This window comes from Crocuta crocuta, unplaced genomic scaffold, assembly GCF_008692635.1.
Source record: "Crocuta crocuta isolate KB4526 unplaced genomic scaffold, BGI_CrCroc_1.0 scaffold17, whole genome shotgun sequence".
NCBI lineage: Eukaryota > Metazoa > Chordata > Mammalia > Carnivora > Hyaenidae > Crocuta > Crocuta crocuta.
In genome coordinates this window covers 2,268,718-2,289,151 of record NW_027532041.1, presented here as the reverse complement: position 1 = coordinate 2,289,151, position 20,434 = coordinate 2,268,718, and the positions used below count along the sequence as shown (strand labels likewise).

Genomic DNA, 20,434 nt, shown 5'->3' with positions numbered 1-20,434 from the left:
TAAATCTGATGCCACACCTGAAACTAGGACTTTGTGTGCACTGTCACACTCAGATAACGAAGATCCCCTCTGGAACTGTACATCACTGAATTTAAGACACCTTCTATCAGAAGATACACTGTTATTTTATACATGGCTAAGAAAGGAAGGAGGAAAACCGCCAAGTGAGCTAAGATGCAATGCCTTCTTAATTAATTTCTTCTTAATTTTAAGACCCATCCCTAATTCAGAGATGTTAAAATGTGAAAAGTGCATATATCAGAATCAATGAAATATATAAGAAACTCCTTTTGTATAAGGAAAACTCATAGCCCTTTCACTATTTGATTTTGGGGGGAAAGTCCTATTTATATGATGGGAATAGAGAAAATGTTTAAAATTATTCTCAGAAACAAACCCTTAGACATATAAGGATAAACAGAGCTATCTCTAATTTTAATATCCATTTTTATTAAATTTTTCTTATGTCTACGGGTGATAGGGGTTTGTTTGTTTTTTAGATGTTTAAAAAATCTTTTGTTGGTACCCCAATGCAATAAGACTATCATAAAGACCATTTTTCATGGTTAAATTCACTGTGAATTATATTACTTTGCTGTTAATTATGCATTTTCAATTGAATCTTTAACATCCTCCACCCCCACCCCCGGAAATCTGAATGAAGAGGAACCATTTCATTTACAGGCACCAGAGGAAGTATCAGGTGGATTTCTATGTTTCCTTTGGTGAAGAACTTTGAGAAAAAGTGATTTCTATTCAGTACTGAAACATTAGTCATTGCATCTAAATCTTATATTTCCTCTAAGCCTTTGTCTCTCCAGGCTGGGTGGCAATTCTGAATTGGAGAAGCATTCTTCTAAAACTGCTTGTATTAATGCCACTTACTCTGTACAGAAAACCCTTTGGAGATGGATATTCCTAATCTCAATTAAAAATTCCCACATTTAATTTTAGTCTTTTTTTTCTCTATACTATTTGTTTTGGAAAACCTGTCTCTATGTCTGGCTTCCCCATCTCAGATCAATTTGAGGCAATTTCCATGGCTAGTTCTTAAGGAAATTTTTCCTTCTATACTTCATTTGACTGTTGCCTTTATTTAAGGGAAGCACAGAGATATCCACTAACTCATCTTTTAAGTTCCCTGATTTAGTTATGATGTTTTCTTCTAAGCCCTCAGTATCCACAACCACCATAAAACAAGTATGAGCATGTTATTCAACCCTATTTTGAAGCTTCATCTCAAAAAACAAATGGCGGTATTGGAGGCTTCTCATTTTGCTTTTTGCAGTGGTATTTTTTGTTGTTTTTTTTTTGTTTGTTTTTTTTTGCTGTGTGAAGTTTGCTTTCTATTCTTTTTTTAAGTTTTTAAATTTAATTCCAATCCAGTTAATATACAGTTTTATTAGTTACACGTGTACAATATAGTGATTCAACAATTCTATACATTACTCAGTGCCCATCATGATGGAGGTTCCTCATTTTAAAGAGATTGTAAATACGAAGTTAGTCCCTCAAAAGAAAGCAATAACAGGTATGAAAGAGTATTATAACATTCAGTTACTGCCAATGTAACTGTTTTGCTTCCCAGTTTCTGGACAGATTATGGAGGGTCCTTCTTAGTGCCAGTTCCATTTGTCCTGTTCCTCTCTTCCTCTCCTTCAGGTATTACCGACATTGCATCCACTTGTTCCACCCACCAAAGAAGCCACCTGTGTAATTAAAAACCGATTGACAGGTGATATCCTGAAACCTGAAAAGTTGACAAGGAAGTAGTTTCCCCGCTGTACTTCCTAAGTCTGGGAGACAAGCCAGTAGAATATTTTTCCAAGAAACCCTGTTTATAGAATAATTGTACTATCCTCATCCATTTCCTTATCTCCTCTACATTATAGGGGGGATTCTCCTTTATTGGTCTCTATACAGACTTACTCAATTTTTTATTGAAATTGTAATAACACTCAAGAACTGTGGAACTCAGTGCTTTTTTTGATCACGTACAATAGAACTCTAATTACCTGTATTTGTTAGTTGGGGAGAAAGGAGACCATGTGCAAAGATCTGGAATGACTGGGGTCCAGAGCAACTGTTGTGATCAATTTACAAAGGCATTTGGCATGACTGGGTACCATGGCCAAAGATGGAATTACAGTAATGTTGTCCAATATTAACAGGCCATAACTACTAAAAACAGGTGCAAGGCAAACTGAATTTGGACACTGATGAGTTGGAAATGGGATACTTCATTCAGCACCCTCAGATTTATACTGTTGCCTTTTTTATGGTCTCATTGAAAGCTTACTCTTTCCCACTGGGGCAGGGGGAAGGCAATCCTGAGTGATCCCATTGAGCTCTCAGCACTCTGCCAAGTGGTTCTGTTGATGGACCTGTGTCTGGCCACTTGAGAATTGTGCCTGAGTGAAATACACTTACGCAAGTTAATTATTGATGATAGTGCCTTTAAACAACTCCCTGAAAAGGTGGGGGCATGGTTCCTTCCATGGAGCTGACTTCAGCCAAATTCACAGATGCTAAAACCTGGCATTTTCAAAATTTTAATTTTTTCTCATAGAACCATCATGAAATAAGCACATCACCTTTTTATACTCTATCGTTATCCCAGTATATCAGGTTTTGTTTCCTTTTTCCATTAATATCATTCTTGTGTTTCAGTCCGTGAAGCGTACTGCCTGATTTCATTTGGGATTTGTATTTGTGTTTTTGTTTTCCATTCCTTTATATTTCTTTGGTTCGTAGTGTCAGAAGATGATGTTTTTTATGACAAACTGCCCTCGTTTGAAAGGCGCTGTGAAACGCTGGCAGGTATGGTGCTAGCCGAGTGAACTCTAGATATCTAGACCTTAAAAATCCAAGCCATTATGCCATCTGAATGCTATAAACTTCATGGACATGCTACTCACCTCATGAGTGCCTGGTGCCTCTCAGATGCACCCTATTTATTGTTCATCGTGGAATTCCTGCCCCCCAATTTTTTTTGAGTGAACATATTAAAAAATTGAGCAGGTTGCATGACAGTTTCTCTAAAGGTTTGAAAAAGGTGAGATCCCATTGCTTTGTGACTTTACAAAGGAAGGAATAATTTAACTGCTCAGAATTACATGTCCAGTGACTGCTTTTTAATTTAAAATATAATAGAGCACTGTTAGTAATCTTGTTTTCTCTTTGGTACATAGGTAAAGGGTGTTTTGTGTCTGGATGCCTAAGGTGATTCCAGGGGAGGGGACGGAAGATATGTGACTTCTTCCAGGAACTTTAAATTGATATGCAATGCTGTTGTCATTTAAAACCTAAGCTAAGTTTGACATAACCCGTAACTCCAAGTTTATCTTTTTGCAAATATAGAAGGGGATGACATTGAAGATGAAATGGATACAGCAATTGCTGAATGACAGTTTGCCCAAACTAGTGCAGTTAAAATATGCTGACGCCCCTGCATGGCCAGGAAGACTTCTGCTCCATGCGCTCAAGCACCGAGTATCCAGCTACCAACAACACATGCCCATCCCTTTAGGCCTCCACAGCTTTGCTTTTGCTTTTTGTTTCCTGAACTAAAAACCAAACAAAACATAGATTGCCAGCCTTCCCATTTTCCTGCACGTTAATGGCATGCAGTGCCTCTGCCCTCCCCCATAGTGAGATTAATGACCTGTAACTCATACTGTGTCCTTCTCTCTCCCTCTCCCTAACCTTTCCCATCCCGCTTCAACTCCTGGCCATACAGAGAATGAACAGCCTTCCCTCGTTTGGTTTGACAGAGGAAAGTTTTATTTGACTTTTGAAGGTAAGTAGTACATAGCATACCAGATTCTAATTTATACCCCTCATCCTTTTTTCCCATCTGCATTTCCAAATCCCAGTTCTCTTCAAAAGACCTGGTCCCACTTTCTATATACAAATGCTATGGCTACTTAGAAAATATTAAACACTAAAGAAAATACGACTTGAATTTGGTTTGTATGGGATCTTCAATTTTTCATATTAAGAAAAAACACATTTAAAAAACCAAGCTGATTTGCAGTTAACATTGGTTACTTAATTAACCGTGTTAAATTGAAAAAAAAAAAGAAAAAGAAAACAACAACACCTTTTTCAGACAAGGAACTTAACTCTGTCAACCAGGGCCCTTTCCTTACTCTTTTTCAAATGCAATAAACAAATGTAAGGATATTTTTGGTTGGAATTGGCTTTTAATCTTGTTTTGGATAATTAATACTTCTGATGCAATATCCATTCATATGAAACATAAATATGTATTCATGTTCTTATGACAAGGAATGCTGCATGGGAGATCAGAAAAATGAGGGAAAGAACAAAAAGGAGTATTTTAGTAAGTTCTGTTTGCATCTCCTGAAATTGCACCGGGCATGGCTGCAGTAAAATGGACAGCTGTCACTGGACTCGCCATTTTAGAAGATTAAGGAGAATATATATAAATATAATGTCAGATATTTAACCTCCATGTTGGATATTTTTATATTCTGAATCAAGGATGAGCATTCTTCTGTTTTATATTTAAATTAGCAATCATTTTAACAGGCCAGGCATTTGATAAAAAGTCCTATTTAAGCTAATTGTGGGGAAAGTTTAAGTAATTTAATTTGTGGGCCCTCTTACCCATAAATATTTGTCACATAAGCTCCCACTTTCTACCATTTGATTGATTGATTGATTGATTGATTTTATTAAAGCACGGGGACAGGACCTGTGGGCAGAAGTAGCTGTACTGGGGCTGTGATGAGTGAGCTGAGGGAGGTAAAGACAAAAGGGAGGCTTCCAAAAGGACTTTCATATGCTAAAGAGGACTCAGAAGATACCTGAGGCCTTGCTATTGTCAAGCAAAGGTGGTTTTCCCTCTAGTAAGTCATTAACATTAAGACAAGACAGTACGGAGTTTATGGGAGGAATGTTTTAGTCTGCCTCTCTCAATGTGTCAATAGACGAGGTTGTAAGGAAATTTAATTTTATTTATATTTTCATCTTGCCTTTGTTCCCCACATCACCATGAAAAGGAGGGTGGTGTTAGGGCTCCAGGAAATTGAGTCTATGGGTTTCTGGAAGTTAGGCTATTGGTAAGATTGCCTTTTTCTTGTCATTTACTAAGACATTTGTAAGCTGATGGAGACTCATGTCCTGCGTGACTGTGATCTCTTTTTTACCATTTTAAATAGCTAAATTTCTCCTAGGATCAAAAGTTGGCCAAAACGTATTCTACTCTAGAATCGAATCTAAACATTGAGCTTCTCTTTGTGTTTCATGATAACAAAAAGAATTTTCCTAACTTGAGTGTGGGTTTTATCACAATTTTAAAAATCTGAATGACTGATACAGATTTTTAAGTGGCTTGTGAGATGTGGCTTTTTTCTCCCAGTGCTGAATTTTCCTTACAAGATCGTCTTAGAGATCGAAATCCTTAGCTTGGAGTAGCTTGGATAGCAGCAGGGGAAAAAATATGATCTGATTTAAAGCTTTCCAAATACCTGATGTCTCATCCTGGCTCAGGTGGAGGACAGGCAGTCTTGGGGGGATGGTGCATGTTTCCCACATGATGTCAGAAGCCTTCATCTCCTCAGGTTAGTGCTTTTGTAATAATCATGATGCAAAATCCACAAATTTAGGACCTTCTAAACTTTCTCTTTGGATCCGATGGAACTAAAAAGTACCCAGGTGTCTTTTTACTGATCAGCACATCTCAAAAGAAGAAGCTACCATAGAATAGGTTGGTAATCCCAAAGTACAGCAAATACCTGCTTATGTAAAGGGCCTATCTCTGGTTCAGTTTGGCCACAGCAGAAGCTGTAGCTTACCCTGTTTTAACCAAGAAATGAAACAGTATGCTACTGCCTGCACTCAGGTAATTGGGGCTCCATAAAAAACGACGTGGATAGTTTTTATTGTTTCCATTTATTTTGGCTTTATTTTTTTTATTTTTTTTAAATGTTTTATTTATTTCTAGGAGAGAGAGAGAGAGAGAGCGTGAGCAGAGGAGGGTCAGAGAGAGAGGGAGTCACAGACTGAAACAGGCTCCAGGCTCTGAGCCGGCAGTCAGCACAGAGCCCGACGCGGGGCTTGAACCCACGAACCGCGAGATCATGACCTAAGCGAAAGTCGGACGCTTAACCGACTAAGCCACCCAGGCGCCCCTTATTTTGGCTTTAGAGTGTCTATTGGCTCATTTGTTTGTGTTTGAGTTTGGGTTTCTTTAAATAGAAAGAGAAAGACTTCTTTGAAGATACCCATCGAAAGAAAGCGTTAGATTGTTAGGTTGTTGGTTTGTTTTTAAAATACACATTATCAAATAAATGTAAGTATTAGTAACTGTGTAAAATAACATAATGTGAACTACATCTTTTTTCCATTTTAGGAAAATATAATAATAGTACGTAATTTTTTACATATTAATATAAAACATAATATTAGGTATCTAAAGTTGGCAATCTAAAGTTGCCATTCTAATTAGTAAGATCTGAATTTCTTAAGCATCTTAATTTGGGCCAAGAGAGTCATGCAAGAAGGAGTTGGGGTTTTTTTTCTTTAACATTTATTCATTTTTCAGAGACAGAGAGGGACAGAGCGTGAGTGGGGGGTGGGGGAGAATGGGAGCAGAGAGAGTGGAGACAATCCAAAGCAGGCTCCATCCTCTGAGCTGTCAGCACAGAGCCTGATGTGGGGTTTGAACCCATGAACCATGAGATCATGACCTGAGTCAAAGTCGGACACATAACCAACTGAGCCACCCAGGTGCCCCACGAGAAGGAGTTTAAATAGAAATAAATCAGAATCTCTAGTGCCGTGTTACCTTCATGCTGGACTTTGCTCAAGTCAAGGGAGTACAGACAAGGCTTCCCAAGGGACTACAGGAGCAGCCATGTCACAAATATATACCCCTACTTATCTCATTAAGGAATGTATATGCAGATAAAAGTACATTAAAATGAACTTCAGGACTTAGGAGAAACTACACATGACACTTTGCCACCTGATCAAGAATGACTATGTCTGAAGAATGGAGAAGGCTTGTTTTCACCATTTATGTACAATAGCCTCAGTTATTTTTAGCTAGTGTAATGTGGAAGGATTTTTTAAATTTTCCACTGTGATGATAAGTAACATGAAAATAATGACATGTTAAATTTCCTTGAGAATAGTGCCCCTACACAAAAGGACTGTCATTCAATATGTTTTATTGAGTAGCACTTCTAGCATATTCTTCCAGGGCACCCTGGTTTTACCCACATTTGTTTATTCATATTACTGTTTTCTTCAATTCTTCATTCAGGGAGTACAGAAGAAAGAGAGAGATTCCCAGGTCAAAATATTCATCTGTTCTTTTTTTTTTTTCAATGTTTATTTATTTTTGAGAGACAGAAAGAGACAGAGCATGAGCAGGGGAGGGGCAGAGAGAGAGGAAGACACAGAATCCGAAGCAGGCTCCAGGCTCTGAGCTGTCAGCACAGAGCCTGATATGGGGCTCAAACTAATGGACTATGAGAGCATGACCTGGTTTGAATTTGGACACTTAACTGATTGAGCCACCCAGGTGCCCCCTTTTTCTTTTAATTTTTTTTAAATGTTTTATTTATTTATGAGAGAGAGAGAGAGAGAGAGAGACAGCGTGAGCAGGGTACGGGCAGATAGAGAAGGAGATACAGAATCTGAAATAAACTCCAGGCTCTGAGCTAGCTCTCAGCACAGATCTTGATGCGGGGCTCGAACCCACGAACCATGAGATCATGACCTATGCTGAAGTCGGACGCTTAACCGACTGTGCCACCCAGGCGCCCCTCTTTTAATTTTTTTTAATGTTTATTTTTGAGAGACAGAGCATGAAGAGGGGAAGAATATTCATCTGTTCTAAATAGCTTTTAAATTATTATTTATTGGCATCTAAATAGTGTTTTTATAGTGTTCAAAGCCTTAGCTGGTCTCATGTGTTACTTTGTTCTTACAGTGCTCTAGACATTGTACTTACTCAGTAAGTGTTTGAGCCACTGAACAACCAACCAACTTACCAACTAATGAACATTGGCTTATGAATTTATTTGGAGATAAACATGATATGATTCATAGTTCCAAATTTGATTTAAAAAGAAAGATAGAAAAGTGTTAAACAATGGTTCTAACTTACAAGAGTTCCAAAGCTTTTCTTAGTGTTTCACTTTTACAAACAATTTCACTAAAATCTTAACCTATTTAAGCTGGGCTTAAAAAAAAAAGTAAGGATTTAAAAAGGTGATAACTTTTTAAATTAATTCATCCAAGAGTATATCGTATCGAAGCTTTCAAGTATTCTTCTGAAATGGAAGGAAGGGAAAGCTGTTTCCATGACAAGTAGAAAATGTGACTACTCTGTATTTGAATAATTCTCTAAGGCATTTCAACTTCAAGATGTTTCCAGAAATGTGCTGTCCCTTTCCTTGATTAGCTTATTTAACTACAAAATCATCTTGTATCTGGTAATGAAAAACAAAGAAACAACAACAGCAAAAAAACCCTGCAACCATTCTTAAGTGTCCTCATGTCTGAATATCATCTCCACCCTCTCTCTGTGCATAGAGGCTCTTGCACACTCATCTCTAGAGTGCTCTGTGCTCCCGTTATTGCTCTTACCCCTATCACGCCTTCGGGAATGTCACATCCTTAGCAACACCCTCCTCTCCATTCGCAGGCTGTCAGCCAACTACGCCCACCTGTTTCCTTAACTGAATCCCAGCTCTCCCCAGGGACCATCACTTCTGTAGCACTCTTCACAGAAAGTACTCCCGTCTTCTGTAGGCCATATGTCATGGGACTAGGTGGTGTTTCAGTTCTCCCAATACCCTCTCACCACTTCCAGACCACCTGCTGTTGTGCCTTGTGCAGCCACCTGATAACTCCACCTCCTACCCCTCCTTCCTGCTGTCCACTCCTGACCGGCAGTGTTCCTTCACTGCAGGCTTAGAGATGCTGGAAGCTCTTTTGTTCCCTCTTCTTCACCTTGCTCCCTACCTTTAGCCTGTGACATAGATTGATGTGGATGATGCATCTAACACCCTGGTTTTAAGGCCTCTTTGACTTCGGCAGCTCCAACAGACTTTCTCTCCACACTACTCAGTAATCCACACCTCTGGCTACATCTTATAAATGGTCCCCACTGGCAAGTGTCATGCTGTATATCTCATAATTACCAACAATTAGTCGCCCTTTCTGTACACTAAGGACTACATGAGGCAGTGACTTTTTTTTTTCACTGAAGAAATATGTATTGAGTAGTGCTGTGTGCTAGTACTGTGTAAGCACTCCCCAGTAGGAAGCAAAACAGAAAAATATCCCTGTCACCATGGAGCTTACATTCTGAGGTGGAGAATCCAAAATAAAATGATAAATAAGGAAAATAGATAACATGGAGATGGTAGTAAGCTCTACAGACAGAGAAAAAGAAAATAGGGAAATACATTCCCAATGGAGCAAATTAGAGATGGTAATTTTAAATAGGAGTAACTGAAGTAAGGAAAGTAAATAATAAATAATATCTCAGTGCTCACGTGCAAAGTACGTCCTACTATTATGTGATTTCATCTGTATCCCTCATTGATGAAGAAATTAGGATTCAAAGAATATAATTAACTTTCGCAGGATCACTCAGCCAGAAAGAGACACAGGAGGAATTTAAACCCAGGTGGCCTAGCTGGAGATCTAGGATGATGCTGTGCACACATGACTTCATTCAGTCTTTACAAACAACCACCACCCTTGAGGTGGGTGGTTCTGGTGGGGTTTCCCCGAATCTCCTAACCTTCCAACTCTCCAGTCTCCTGACTATACCTTGTCTTCGACTTCACTGAGACTCCTAGTCTCGTGTCCAGTCCATTCGCAGTACACGAGCACTAGCCTACATGCAAGTTCTTTTCTAGACCCTGTGGAGGAAAAATATGTTTCTGGAATGACTTCGATTATCTATACAACAGCAGCTACACCTCCCTCTTTGGAATTACATTGTCTATGTGAAAAGAATAAACTCTTGGACATATTAAATTTCTGACCTCCTTCAGCATGTTTTTTTTTTAATTTTTTTTTTAATGTTTTATTTATTTCTAGGAGAGAGAGAGAGAGAGACAGCGTGAGCAGGGGAGGGTCAGAGAGAGAGGGAGTCACAGACTGAAACAGGCTCCAGGCTCTGAGCTGGCAGTCAGCACAGAGCCCGACGCGGGGCTCGAACCCACGAACCGCGAGATCATGACCTAAGCGAAAGTCGGACGCTTAACCGACTAAGCCACCCAGGCGCCCCTCCTTCAGCATGTTTTTAAAATATCTCTACTTGATCATTGCTAAGACGCAATCCTAGAGAAGGACCACTCGACTTTCCTTACCTTGGCAGAGTAAGAACATCCTGCAAGGCCACATGCCAGAAGGATATTAATTTATTCATCTGAGAGTCACTAGGGAAAGGAAAATTGGAAGGTGTGACCAGTTTTCTGGGAAGCAACTCTTTTGCCAAACTCACAGTCTTCTTCAAGTGGGAAGTGGCCACCAATTGTCCCCACTGCTCTGTAGGCCCTTTTCAGTCAACAATGTGATAAAGTCACTGGGCACCCAACTCTGCAAACCACTGTTAAGTACAACCAGGTTAAGAAAAAATGTATACAAACATAAGAAGCAGTGATGCAAGACCATCTTCATGAAAAATACTATGATCACACTCCTTAGCTATTCTTAATGTCTAAATGTAAACTATATGGTAAATAAAAAATGTGAAATCCTTTCTGTTAATAACTGAAGGTCACAGAGACCTTTTTTAAATAGCCCAACTTGTTAGCATCCAACTGAGCTGAACCCGCAAAATGTTCTTCCCGATAGATCTGCTGAGGGTTTCAGAATTCACGTTGCTTCTTCATGAAAAACAAGTTGCCTGCTTCTGACCAACATGCTGATATTTCACTTGGGTTCTTGCCCTTTGAAGCAGTTGTCCTGTCTCACTCATATTTACTATATGACTGGATTGCTGAAAAATGACCAGAAAGTAAGTGAAAGAGAAACCTCTTTCTTTGCACTACTCACAGCACTTCTGACACTAGATGTATGTAGTTTTTTTCTCCCTTATGCTAAACAATTCTGACACTAGTAACTTGGAGTTAGTGCAGACCCCAGAGGTTAAGGGCTCAGTCCCCCGAGAATGCCCCCTTCCCACTTCAGATGTCAATCGCAAGTCCCAGGTTGTCACCTGTCCTTCTGATTGACCAGCTATAAATTGAAGGTTCTTACAAAGGCCCAACTTGGATTTAGTAATTTGCTACAACGGCTCATGGAATTGAGCTTTACAGTATATTACCTTACATTATGAGGGATACACTCAGGAACAGCCAGATGAAAGGCATACATAGGGCAGTTTTGGGGGAGGGGGCATAGAGCTTCCATGCCCTGAGTATGCCACCCTTCTAGTACCTTGATGTGTTTATCCAACTGGAAGACCTCCAATCTCATTGTTTAGGAGCTTGATAGAGGCTCTTTGCATAGGCATGATTGCCCATGGGTGATTAAGTCTATCTCCAGGCTCTCTCCTCTCTTCCAGAGGTTGGGGAATGGGACAGAAAGTTCCAACCATCTAATTACATGATTGGCTCCTCTGGCAAAGAGCCCCCATCCTCCAAGAGTCTCCTCATTAGTACAAACTCAAGTATGGCTGAAAGAGGCTTATTTTGAATAACAGAAGAGTCCCTTCTCATCCTTATTACTCAAGAAATTACAAGGGTTTTATGAGTTCTATTGCCAGGAACTGGAACAAAAGACCAAATATGTATTTCTTAATATCATGGTCAGCAAAGTGTTCCCTGTTTTTGCCCTGATGTCTAGGCCATATTTGTGAACAGGCTGTTACGGAAGACATGAATGTACAGAATTCATATCAGAATTCAATCCATTTAAATAGTTGTAAAAGAGCATAAGAGTAGGTGGTAGCTTCTATTTTGAGTCACCAAGCAAGGGGTACCTAGCTAGTGAAAAGATCATTGTATTTGGATTCTGCATTTCCGGGGTGCTGCTGCTGATGCCAATATTTCTGATGCTCTATCACTGATAAACCCTTACCATGGACCACATCTTGTGCTAATTACTCCATATCCATACTCTCATGTAAACCCACACAGCAACTGTATGATGTGGGAACTATTGTTACTCACACTTTACAGATGAGTAAACAGAGAGCCTCTGTTTACTCATCTGATCTCTCGGTTTACTCATCTGATAACACCACTAGTAAGTGAGTGAACTGGTTCAGGGGGAGTTAAGAGTTGCGTTAGAAAACCAATGTTCCCAGCTACTATAATATTCAAATCTTGACTGACCAATAACCATGTAACTTTGAGAATTTAATGTCTCTGAGCCTCTGTTTTATAATATAATAACCACTTTGCCTGACAGTTAGGAAAATCAAGTAAGATAGATTTTTTTTGTTTGAATGTACTATATCATGTGAAAGGTTTTTTTCGCTTTCTTTTGTTTTTATTAAGACTTTGTTTTACAGCAGTTTTAGATTCACAGTAAAATTGAGAGGAAAGTATAGAAATTTTCTATATATACCCCACCCCCATACATGCGTAGCCTCTCCCATTATCAACATCCCTGACCAGAGTGGTACATTTTCCACATCTGATAAACCTACATTCATGCATCATAATCACTCAAAGCCCATAGTTTACATTAGGCTTCATTCTTGGTATTTTATATCCTATGGGTTTGGACAACTGTACAATGATGTATATCCACCATTATCATACAGAATATTTTCACTGCCCTAAAAATCCTGTTTATCTCTCCCCTGGCCCTCAACCCTTGGCAACCACTGATCTTTTTGCTGTCTCTATAGTTTTTGCTTTTCCAAAATGTTATATAGTTGGAATTCTATGATATGTAGCCTTTTCAGATTGGCTTCTTTCACTTGGTAGTATGTATTTAAGGTTCTTCCATATCTTTTTATAGCTTGATAGCCTTGAAAAGTTTTTATTATTTATACTTTGATTTGCATTCAAACTGAATGAGGAAAATTAAGGACAGAGGCCAAAATGTTCTGTATGCAAGATGCATTTGTTTCTTGTGTCTACTATTTTCCTGATCTTCAAAGTAACCCGTGGGTCTCTGGTGTGACCGAGTCCAGGAGGTTTCTCTTGTATCTCCATCAGACTCACTGATGGTGTATTTTCTTCTCTTATGGCCATAACAGTCCTAAATATATAGTTGTTTCTGAATATGTCCCTAACTCAAAAGAAAATGGATAATTCAATAACTTTAAAATACATAAATTTTAGGGGCATGTGGGTGGCTCAGTCAGTTGAGTGTTCGACTTTGGCTCAGGTCATGGTCTGTGAGTTCAAGCCCTACATCGGGCTCTGTGATGACAGCTCAGAGCCTGGCGCCTGTTTTGGTCTGTGTCTCCCTCTCTCCTTGCACCTCCCCTGCTCGTGCTCTGTCTCTCTCAAAAATAAATAAAAACTTTTAAAATAAAAAAAAATACATAAATATTAGACTGTCTTGCTTTGCTCAAGATTGAAGACTTTTACTCCCCAGCAAAGAAAATGAACTAAGAGTTTGAATTACACATGCCTGGGCACAGAAGTAAATTGTATAATGGCATTTCCCATCTGACTGGGGTTACCAAATAGAGAAGAATGAAATCAACACAAAGCCCTAGAAAGAAGAGTTGCCTTATGTAGACAATTTTGAAACATAAAGCATGAGTTAAAATCTTCCCTTGAGCAAGAAAAGGGAACTAAAGTCAATGATGAATAAAATAGAAAAGGAAAATAATATTCACTCATGCATTCCTTCTTCAGTAGTTAACAAGCTTTCCATGAGTTGACTCCAAGCCCCTATGCATAGGGTAAGGTAGAGATAAAGTGATATGGTTTCTGCCTTCTAGAAAGTCACAAGAAATCAAGGAAAAAGACACTTCCTGTAAAAGGCATACTATAGCAAATGCCATCATAGTATTTAAAAAGTGCTGGAAACATCTGAATAACAGATGGACTTCTAACCTGGAAGAATCTGAGATAACTTCTGGAGGTAGACAGACTTGAGCTGGCTGGTGTTAAGGGAAGGAACTCAGACAACTAAGAGTGTCCCAACTTGAAGAAGTGATTTGAACAAAATCACTCAGGTGAGCAATGTCTAGATTATATTCAGAAATGGTAAACACTAGGAGAGAAGAAGAATGTTTTTAAAAATATCTTGAGGGGCGCCTGGGTGGCTTAGTCGGTTACGCGTCCGACTTTCCCTTAGGTCATGATCTTGCGGTTCGTGGGTTCGAGCCCCGCGTCGGGCTCTGTGCTGACTGCCAGCTCAGAGCCTGGAGCCTGTTTCAGAGTCTGTGTCTCCCTCTCTCTCTGACCCTCCCCTGTTCACGCTGTCTCTCTCTCTCTCTCTCCTAGAAATAAATAAAAAATTTAAAAAAAATGAACTAAATTTTCTTAAAAAAATAAATAAATAAATAAAAATAAAAAAATAAAAATATCTTGAAAAATAAGTAGAGATCATAATCTAAAAGGCTTTATATACTGAGAAAAAATTTGAATTACAATCCCTATGCAAGGTGAAATTTTTGAGAATTTTTTGAGAGAGGATGTGGTATAATCATCTTTGATTTTTAGGATTAGAAGCAAGGAGAAATTTGGGGATTTACTGAAGCAGTTCAAGAGAAGTATTAGGGACAGACAGACAGAACCATTTTCATATTGAGATTTGAAAAACATCATTGAGGTAGAATCATTTGAAATCTACTAGGATGTGGAAAGGAGTGAAAACTTCTATCCTGAGACACTGGGAAAAGGGTACTGTTGTAAACCAGGAGAAACGGGTCTCCAAGAATACTAGATTTGGTTAGAAAAGCAATGGGTTGCTTTAGGGACCTCTCAACTTTAAGATCCTGCACCTTCCATGTAGATGAATCCAGGAGTAAACAGACTGTGGAAATTTGGGAGTCATTTGCTTAGAGATAAGTGCTGCATCCATGGAGATAAGGGTTTAATCTTGGGGCATGCCTGCATCAAAGCCATATGGGAAGAAGAATGCATAGTGACTTAGAACTTTCTCTATTGTATCCTTAAATAGCCACACAAATACTGTATTTTAATTTTTTTTAGTGTCTATTTTTGACAGAGAGAGAGAGAGAGAGAGAGAGAGAGAAGGAGTGTGAGTGGGGGTGGGGCAAAGAGAAAGGGAGACACAGAATCCAAAGCAGGCTCCAGGCTCTGAGCTGTCAGCACAGAGCCCCATGTGAGGCTTGAACTGCCAGACTATGAGATCATGACCTGAGCTAAAGTCAGACGCTTAACTGACTGAGCCACCCAGGCATCCCATTAGTGATTACTTTTTAATGCATGGTATTCAGTGGATATGTTTTTGTAGAATATATTACATGCCTAGATCTTTTGTCTCAGTTGTTCATGTTCATGGCAATGCCTAACTGGCTGACCCAGTTGTACCTGTTATGACTGTTAGTTACCCTATGTATCAGATAGGAAAATTGCAGACATCAAGCCTAGAAGGGAAATACCAGCTTTCAGATAGCTGTTATTGAGAATACAAGTCAACATAGAGATGATGCACTGCCTCCTTTCCCTAACTGCTTCCCATCAAAGCCTTTGTCCTCTTTGGGTGTGTGTCCTACTCATCTGTCTTATAATCTTTTATCTTTACATACTTTTCCTTCATTCTGATACACAGATATGACCACTCAAAAGTGAACATAGTATGAGACGAAGGATATTTTTAGTATTTGTTGTATACATCAAAAGCAATGTAATGACTTGTATAAACCTTAAAAATAATTGAATAATAAATTTTGTATTTTTATGCTTATTAATAGAAAGAAAATCATTTTTTATAGGATACTTCATTTTTCTTCTTCCATGTAGGGGATATTTTACAATATTGCAAAATATTGTAATATTACCTACCTATCCCCATAATATATCTATAAACATATCTGTCATGTTCAGAAAAAGGAATTTGTTGTGTTATGATATTATAGAGTTTGACTTGAAATACTCTTCATGTTACCTCCAATATGTATAGGCCTAGATGTGCTTATAGTTAATACTCCTTAGCATGAGACAGGACTGTCTTCATATGTTTATATATACATATATACATATATGTGTATATAAACATATATATACATGTGTGTATACATATGTATATATGTGCATATACACACATGTGTGTATATACATATATGTACATATATACATATGTGTTTATATATACATATACATATATATGAAATTGATTATGATGGATGCATAGCAAATGCTATGGTTTTCTCTATTTACTAATTCTGCAGTAGGTAAGTATCTGATAGGGAAAACAGTGAACAAATTTGTGGAATAAGGCCTTGATAATATTGCTAGAGGGACAGATACTGTTATGGCTCTGTTCGTTCAATCAGCAAGTGTTTACTGAGTCCCTATTATGTGCATGGTACCATGAAAGGCATTAGGTCTACAGTAGTGAACAAGAAAGGCAGGTTTCAACCTTCATGGAGCATAGAAGTCAGACATTAAACAAGTAGCTACAATAATGTGCAGAGATGTTATATTCAGGAGATAGATATTATGGAGGCATCCAGCAAGGAAACTTAACCTGGCCTAGCAGTTAGAGAGAGCTTCCAAAGGAAAAGATGAAAGTCTAGAGTCTACTTTGAAGCAATATAAAATGTTGCTGAGTTAGAGTTCTGATATAAAATCTTATGTAATGTAAAAATGTTAACCTAAAGGTATATTGGGTATTATCCTAGATATTAAGAATAAAAAAGGAGTCCCCAATTAATTTATATCCATTTACTCTCAGCACATGCAATATACACATGCGTGCACACACATACACACAGATAAAGAAAAATATATGACATATATACACAGAATATATATACATATATTGTACTATATATATACACACACACAGAGAATATATATATATATACACAGACAGAGAGAGAGAATGTATATACATGTATAGATGGAGAGAGAGGAATATGTGTGTGTGTGCACGTGCAGATCCCTGCATTGTCTCTGACATTAGCCTCAGCTATAGGTAACTTAACTAACCTCTCTAAGTCTTGTTCCTCCTATGGAAATTGAAGTAACAACAGTACCTAGTGCATAAGGTTGTTGTGAAGATGATTAAGTCGTGAAGTACTGAGGTCAGTGCATGCAAAGCGCTCAATAACCATTAGCTGTTAGCACTATTCTCCAACTTCATACTTCCCTTGCTTATGTCTGTGTTTTGTTTAGTTTTTGTCTGCTTTGGAGAAGGCTGGGTTGTAGCACTCTAGTCTTCTTCCACATAAAACATGTGGCAACTTGATCTTTGGTGAGTTGCTACAAGGCCTCCCTCCTTGTCAGCAGGGACAAAGTGCAATCTTTCCCCCACTGCTTATGGAGGAAGAGAACGATTTGGAAGCAGAATGCATCATCCTCCCTGCCATACACCCCCTGCTTCCACCAGAGCCTATCATTAAAGCTGACTTGTTGAGACTAATGATCTGCCTGGTGATACACTCCTCAGGGTGCCGTGTATGCTGATGGGAGATGCTGGAAGAAAATCTGTTACCATCTCTTTTATTAAAGGATTTGTAAATCATGGCATTTCAGCATATTTGACAACTAATTTCAAACTCCCTGAGAAGAGAATGGAGAAGCTGAGAATCACCAGGGGGAACTGCTTTACCTTTGCAATAGTTGCAAACCTTTCTTTTCATTATTATTTTGTATCCTGTAAGAACAGTTATCCATCAATTAAGACTGCCCATCCTGTTGTACTCTGGACTCTAGCTACCCCAGACAGAGGAGAACCCTGACCACCCCCTACAGAGAGGAAAACTGACATACTGAATGAAGTAGTTCAAAGAGGTGATGTCAAGATTCCAGAGAATCTCCTATTTCTTCTTTTCCTTCCTTCCTTCCTTCTTTCCTTCCTTCCTTCCTTTCTTTCTTTCTTTCTCTTTCTTTCTCTTTCTTTCCTTCTTTCTTTCTCTCTCTCTCTCTTTCTTTCTTTCTTTCTTTCTTTCTTTCTTTCTTTCTTTCTTTCCTTCTTTCTTTCGAGAGATAGTGAGAGAGCAAGTGTAAGTGGGGAGAGGGGCAAAAGGAGAGAGAGAGAGAGAGAGAGAGAGAGAGAGAGAGAATCTTAAGCAGGCCCCATGCTTACATGGAGCCTAATGCGGGGCTCAGTGTCACATTCCTGTGATCATGACCTGAGCCAAAATCAAGAGTCGGACACCCAACTAAACGAGCCACGCAGGTGCTCCAAGGGAATCTCCTATTTCTTAGCCATTTCATGTATGTGGAATGAATATATTTAATCAGTGCTGTAAATATCCCTGAGATTTTAGTTATTTGTGAAAGCCCTTTGTAAACTACAAAGTACTATGCACATGTAATCATTTCCTGAAATAATCAACATTAATGAATGTTTAATATGTGCTAAGAGTTTTGCACTCATTGCTTCATTTTTTAACTCAGAGATTGATTTGGATGCATCAAGATATGGCATTTAAGACAAAGCCTTAAGAGAAGCTTTGCCTTTAAGATTTCCACCCCTTTGTGTCTTCAGCTATTTTGCAACATGCATGTGGTAGTAATTTCTGGTCAAGCATGGACTCTTAGCAGACAGCAGTTTTCATGGACTAGTTCCACTTCTTCTAGCCATGCTGTATTAAGTCACCAGGACATGAGTAATTTGGGCCTGGGATTTCTTTTCCTGCTGGCACACATTCACACAGACAGCATGTGCTATTTACAATTGTGTTTCTTGGTTTCATATTCAAAATAATTACAGCATGCCTTCTCCTAAAATCTGTTTTAAAGGCTTGAAATATGCCTCTGAGAACACAAAAGGTTATTTTGGAGAAGTGTCACAAAGGAGCCAGTGTGACGTTAATTTCTCAGGGATATGTTGGTGACTTTCAAGAGTTGCCATTGTCATTGTTAAGCATGAGCCTGGAAAGATGAATCATGAGTTTTTTAATGTGGGTTACTCCTCTCCTTAGATTTTGCCTTTTTTGGACTCTGCTCACAGCCCATTCTCCATGATACTGGCGGTTCAAATTACAGGCTTTCAGACAGTCAGATTACAATAATATTTTTCATGCCTCTCCATTCATAAATATCAGCCCTCTGGGGGAATAACTTTTAGTAGTGTTCAAAATTACCAGCATCCATTTTCTTACTATAAGAACAAGAACCATTCAAGAAATAAATAATGGAGAAATATAAAAACCTCAGTGATATTTAATATCTAACTTTCAATTTCTATTTATATTTTTTGCCACAATATCAAAGTAATGCATGCTCTTTAAAGAAAATTTAGAAAATCAGAAAAATATAAAGAGAATGAAATAAGTCTAATAACCATAAATAACCACTGTTACCATTGGTGTATTTCATTTCCAAAATTTTTCATGTGATGTGACTGTGTATGTGTGTGTGTGTGTGTCTGCATGTACAGTGTATATTTTTATAACTATGCATCCTTTTATTTTTGTATATGATAATGTCCACCATGCTATTAAAATGTGTTTTTTAATGTTTATTTCTGAGAGAGAGCAAGCGGGGAAGGGCAAAGAGAATGGAGACAGAGGATCCAAAGCAGACTCTATGCTGACAGCAAAGAGTCTGATGCAGAGTTTGGCTTGCAAACCATGAAATCATGACCTGAGCCAAAGTCAGACATTTAACTGGCTGAGCCACCCAGGTGCTCTTTTTAATATGTATTTTAAAATAGCTCATAGGGGGGCAACTGGGTGGCTCAGTCATTTAAGTATCTGACTGCTGCTCAGGTCATGATCCCACAGTTTGTGAGTTTGAGCCCTGCATCTGGCTCTGTGCTGACAGCTCAGCCTGGAGTGTGTTTTGGATTCTGTATCTCCCTCTCTCTCTGCCTCTCCCCTGATTGTGCTCTCTCTCTCTCTCTCTCTCAAAAATAAATATTAAAAAATATCTCATAGTTTGTTTTATTCTGGTCACAAAGTTGATTGAAGCACATTATTTTTAAAAATTCAAACAGTATGGGGACACCTGGGTGGCTCAGTCGGTTAAGCATCCGACTTCAGCTCAGGTCATGATCTCACAGTTCGTGGGTTCGAGCCCCACATTGCACTCTGTGCTGACAGCTAGCTCAGAGCCTGGAGCCTGTTTCAGATTCTGTGTCTCCCTCTCTCTCTGACCCTCCCCTGCTCATGCTGTCCCTCTCTCCAAGAAATAAATTAAAAACGTTAAAAAAATTCAAACAGTATGGAAAGATATATAAAGGAGTAAACACAGAGAAAGAAGGAAATCCTGCTGTTTGCAGCAATATGGATGGGTCTTGAAGGCACTTGCTAAGTGAAATTAGCCAGATAGAGAAAGACAAATACTGCAAGATATCACTTATTTGTAGAATTTGAAACAAAAAC

General features: G+C 38.6%; 1 protein-coding gene across 4 annotated transcripts in view; it reads left to right on the top strand.

Annotated features, from left to right (window-relative positions):
* The window catches only part of SGIP1 (SH3GL interacting endocytic adaptor 1), a 214,661-nt gene that overhangs the window by 156,717 nt on the left and 37,510 nt on the right, over nt 1-20,434 (top strand). For all 4 annotated transcript variants that reach the window (XM_077776328.1, XM_077776327.1, XM_077776325.1 and 1 more), the window contains one exon: nt 3,740-3,799. In XM_077776328.1, the coding sequence (XP_077632454.1) occupies nt 3,740-3,799 (60 nt within the window). The remainder of the gene's footprint in view (nt 1-3,739; nt 3,800-20,434) is intronic.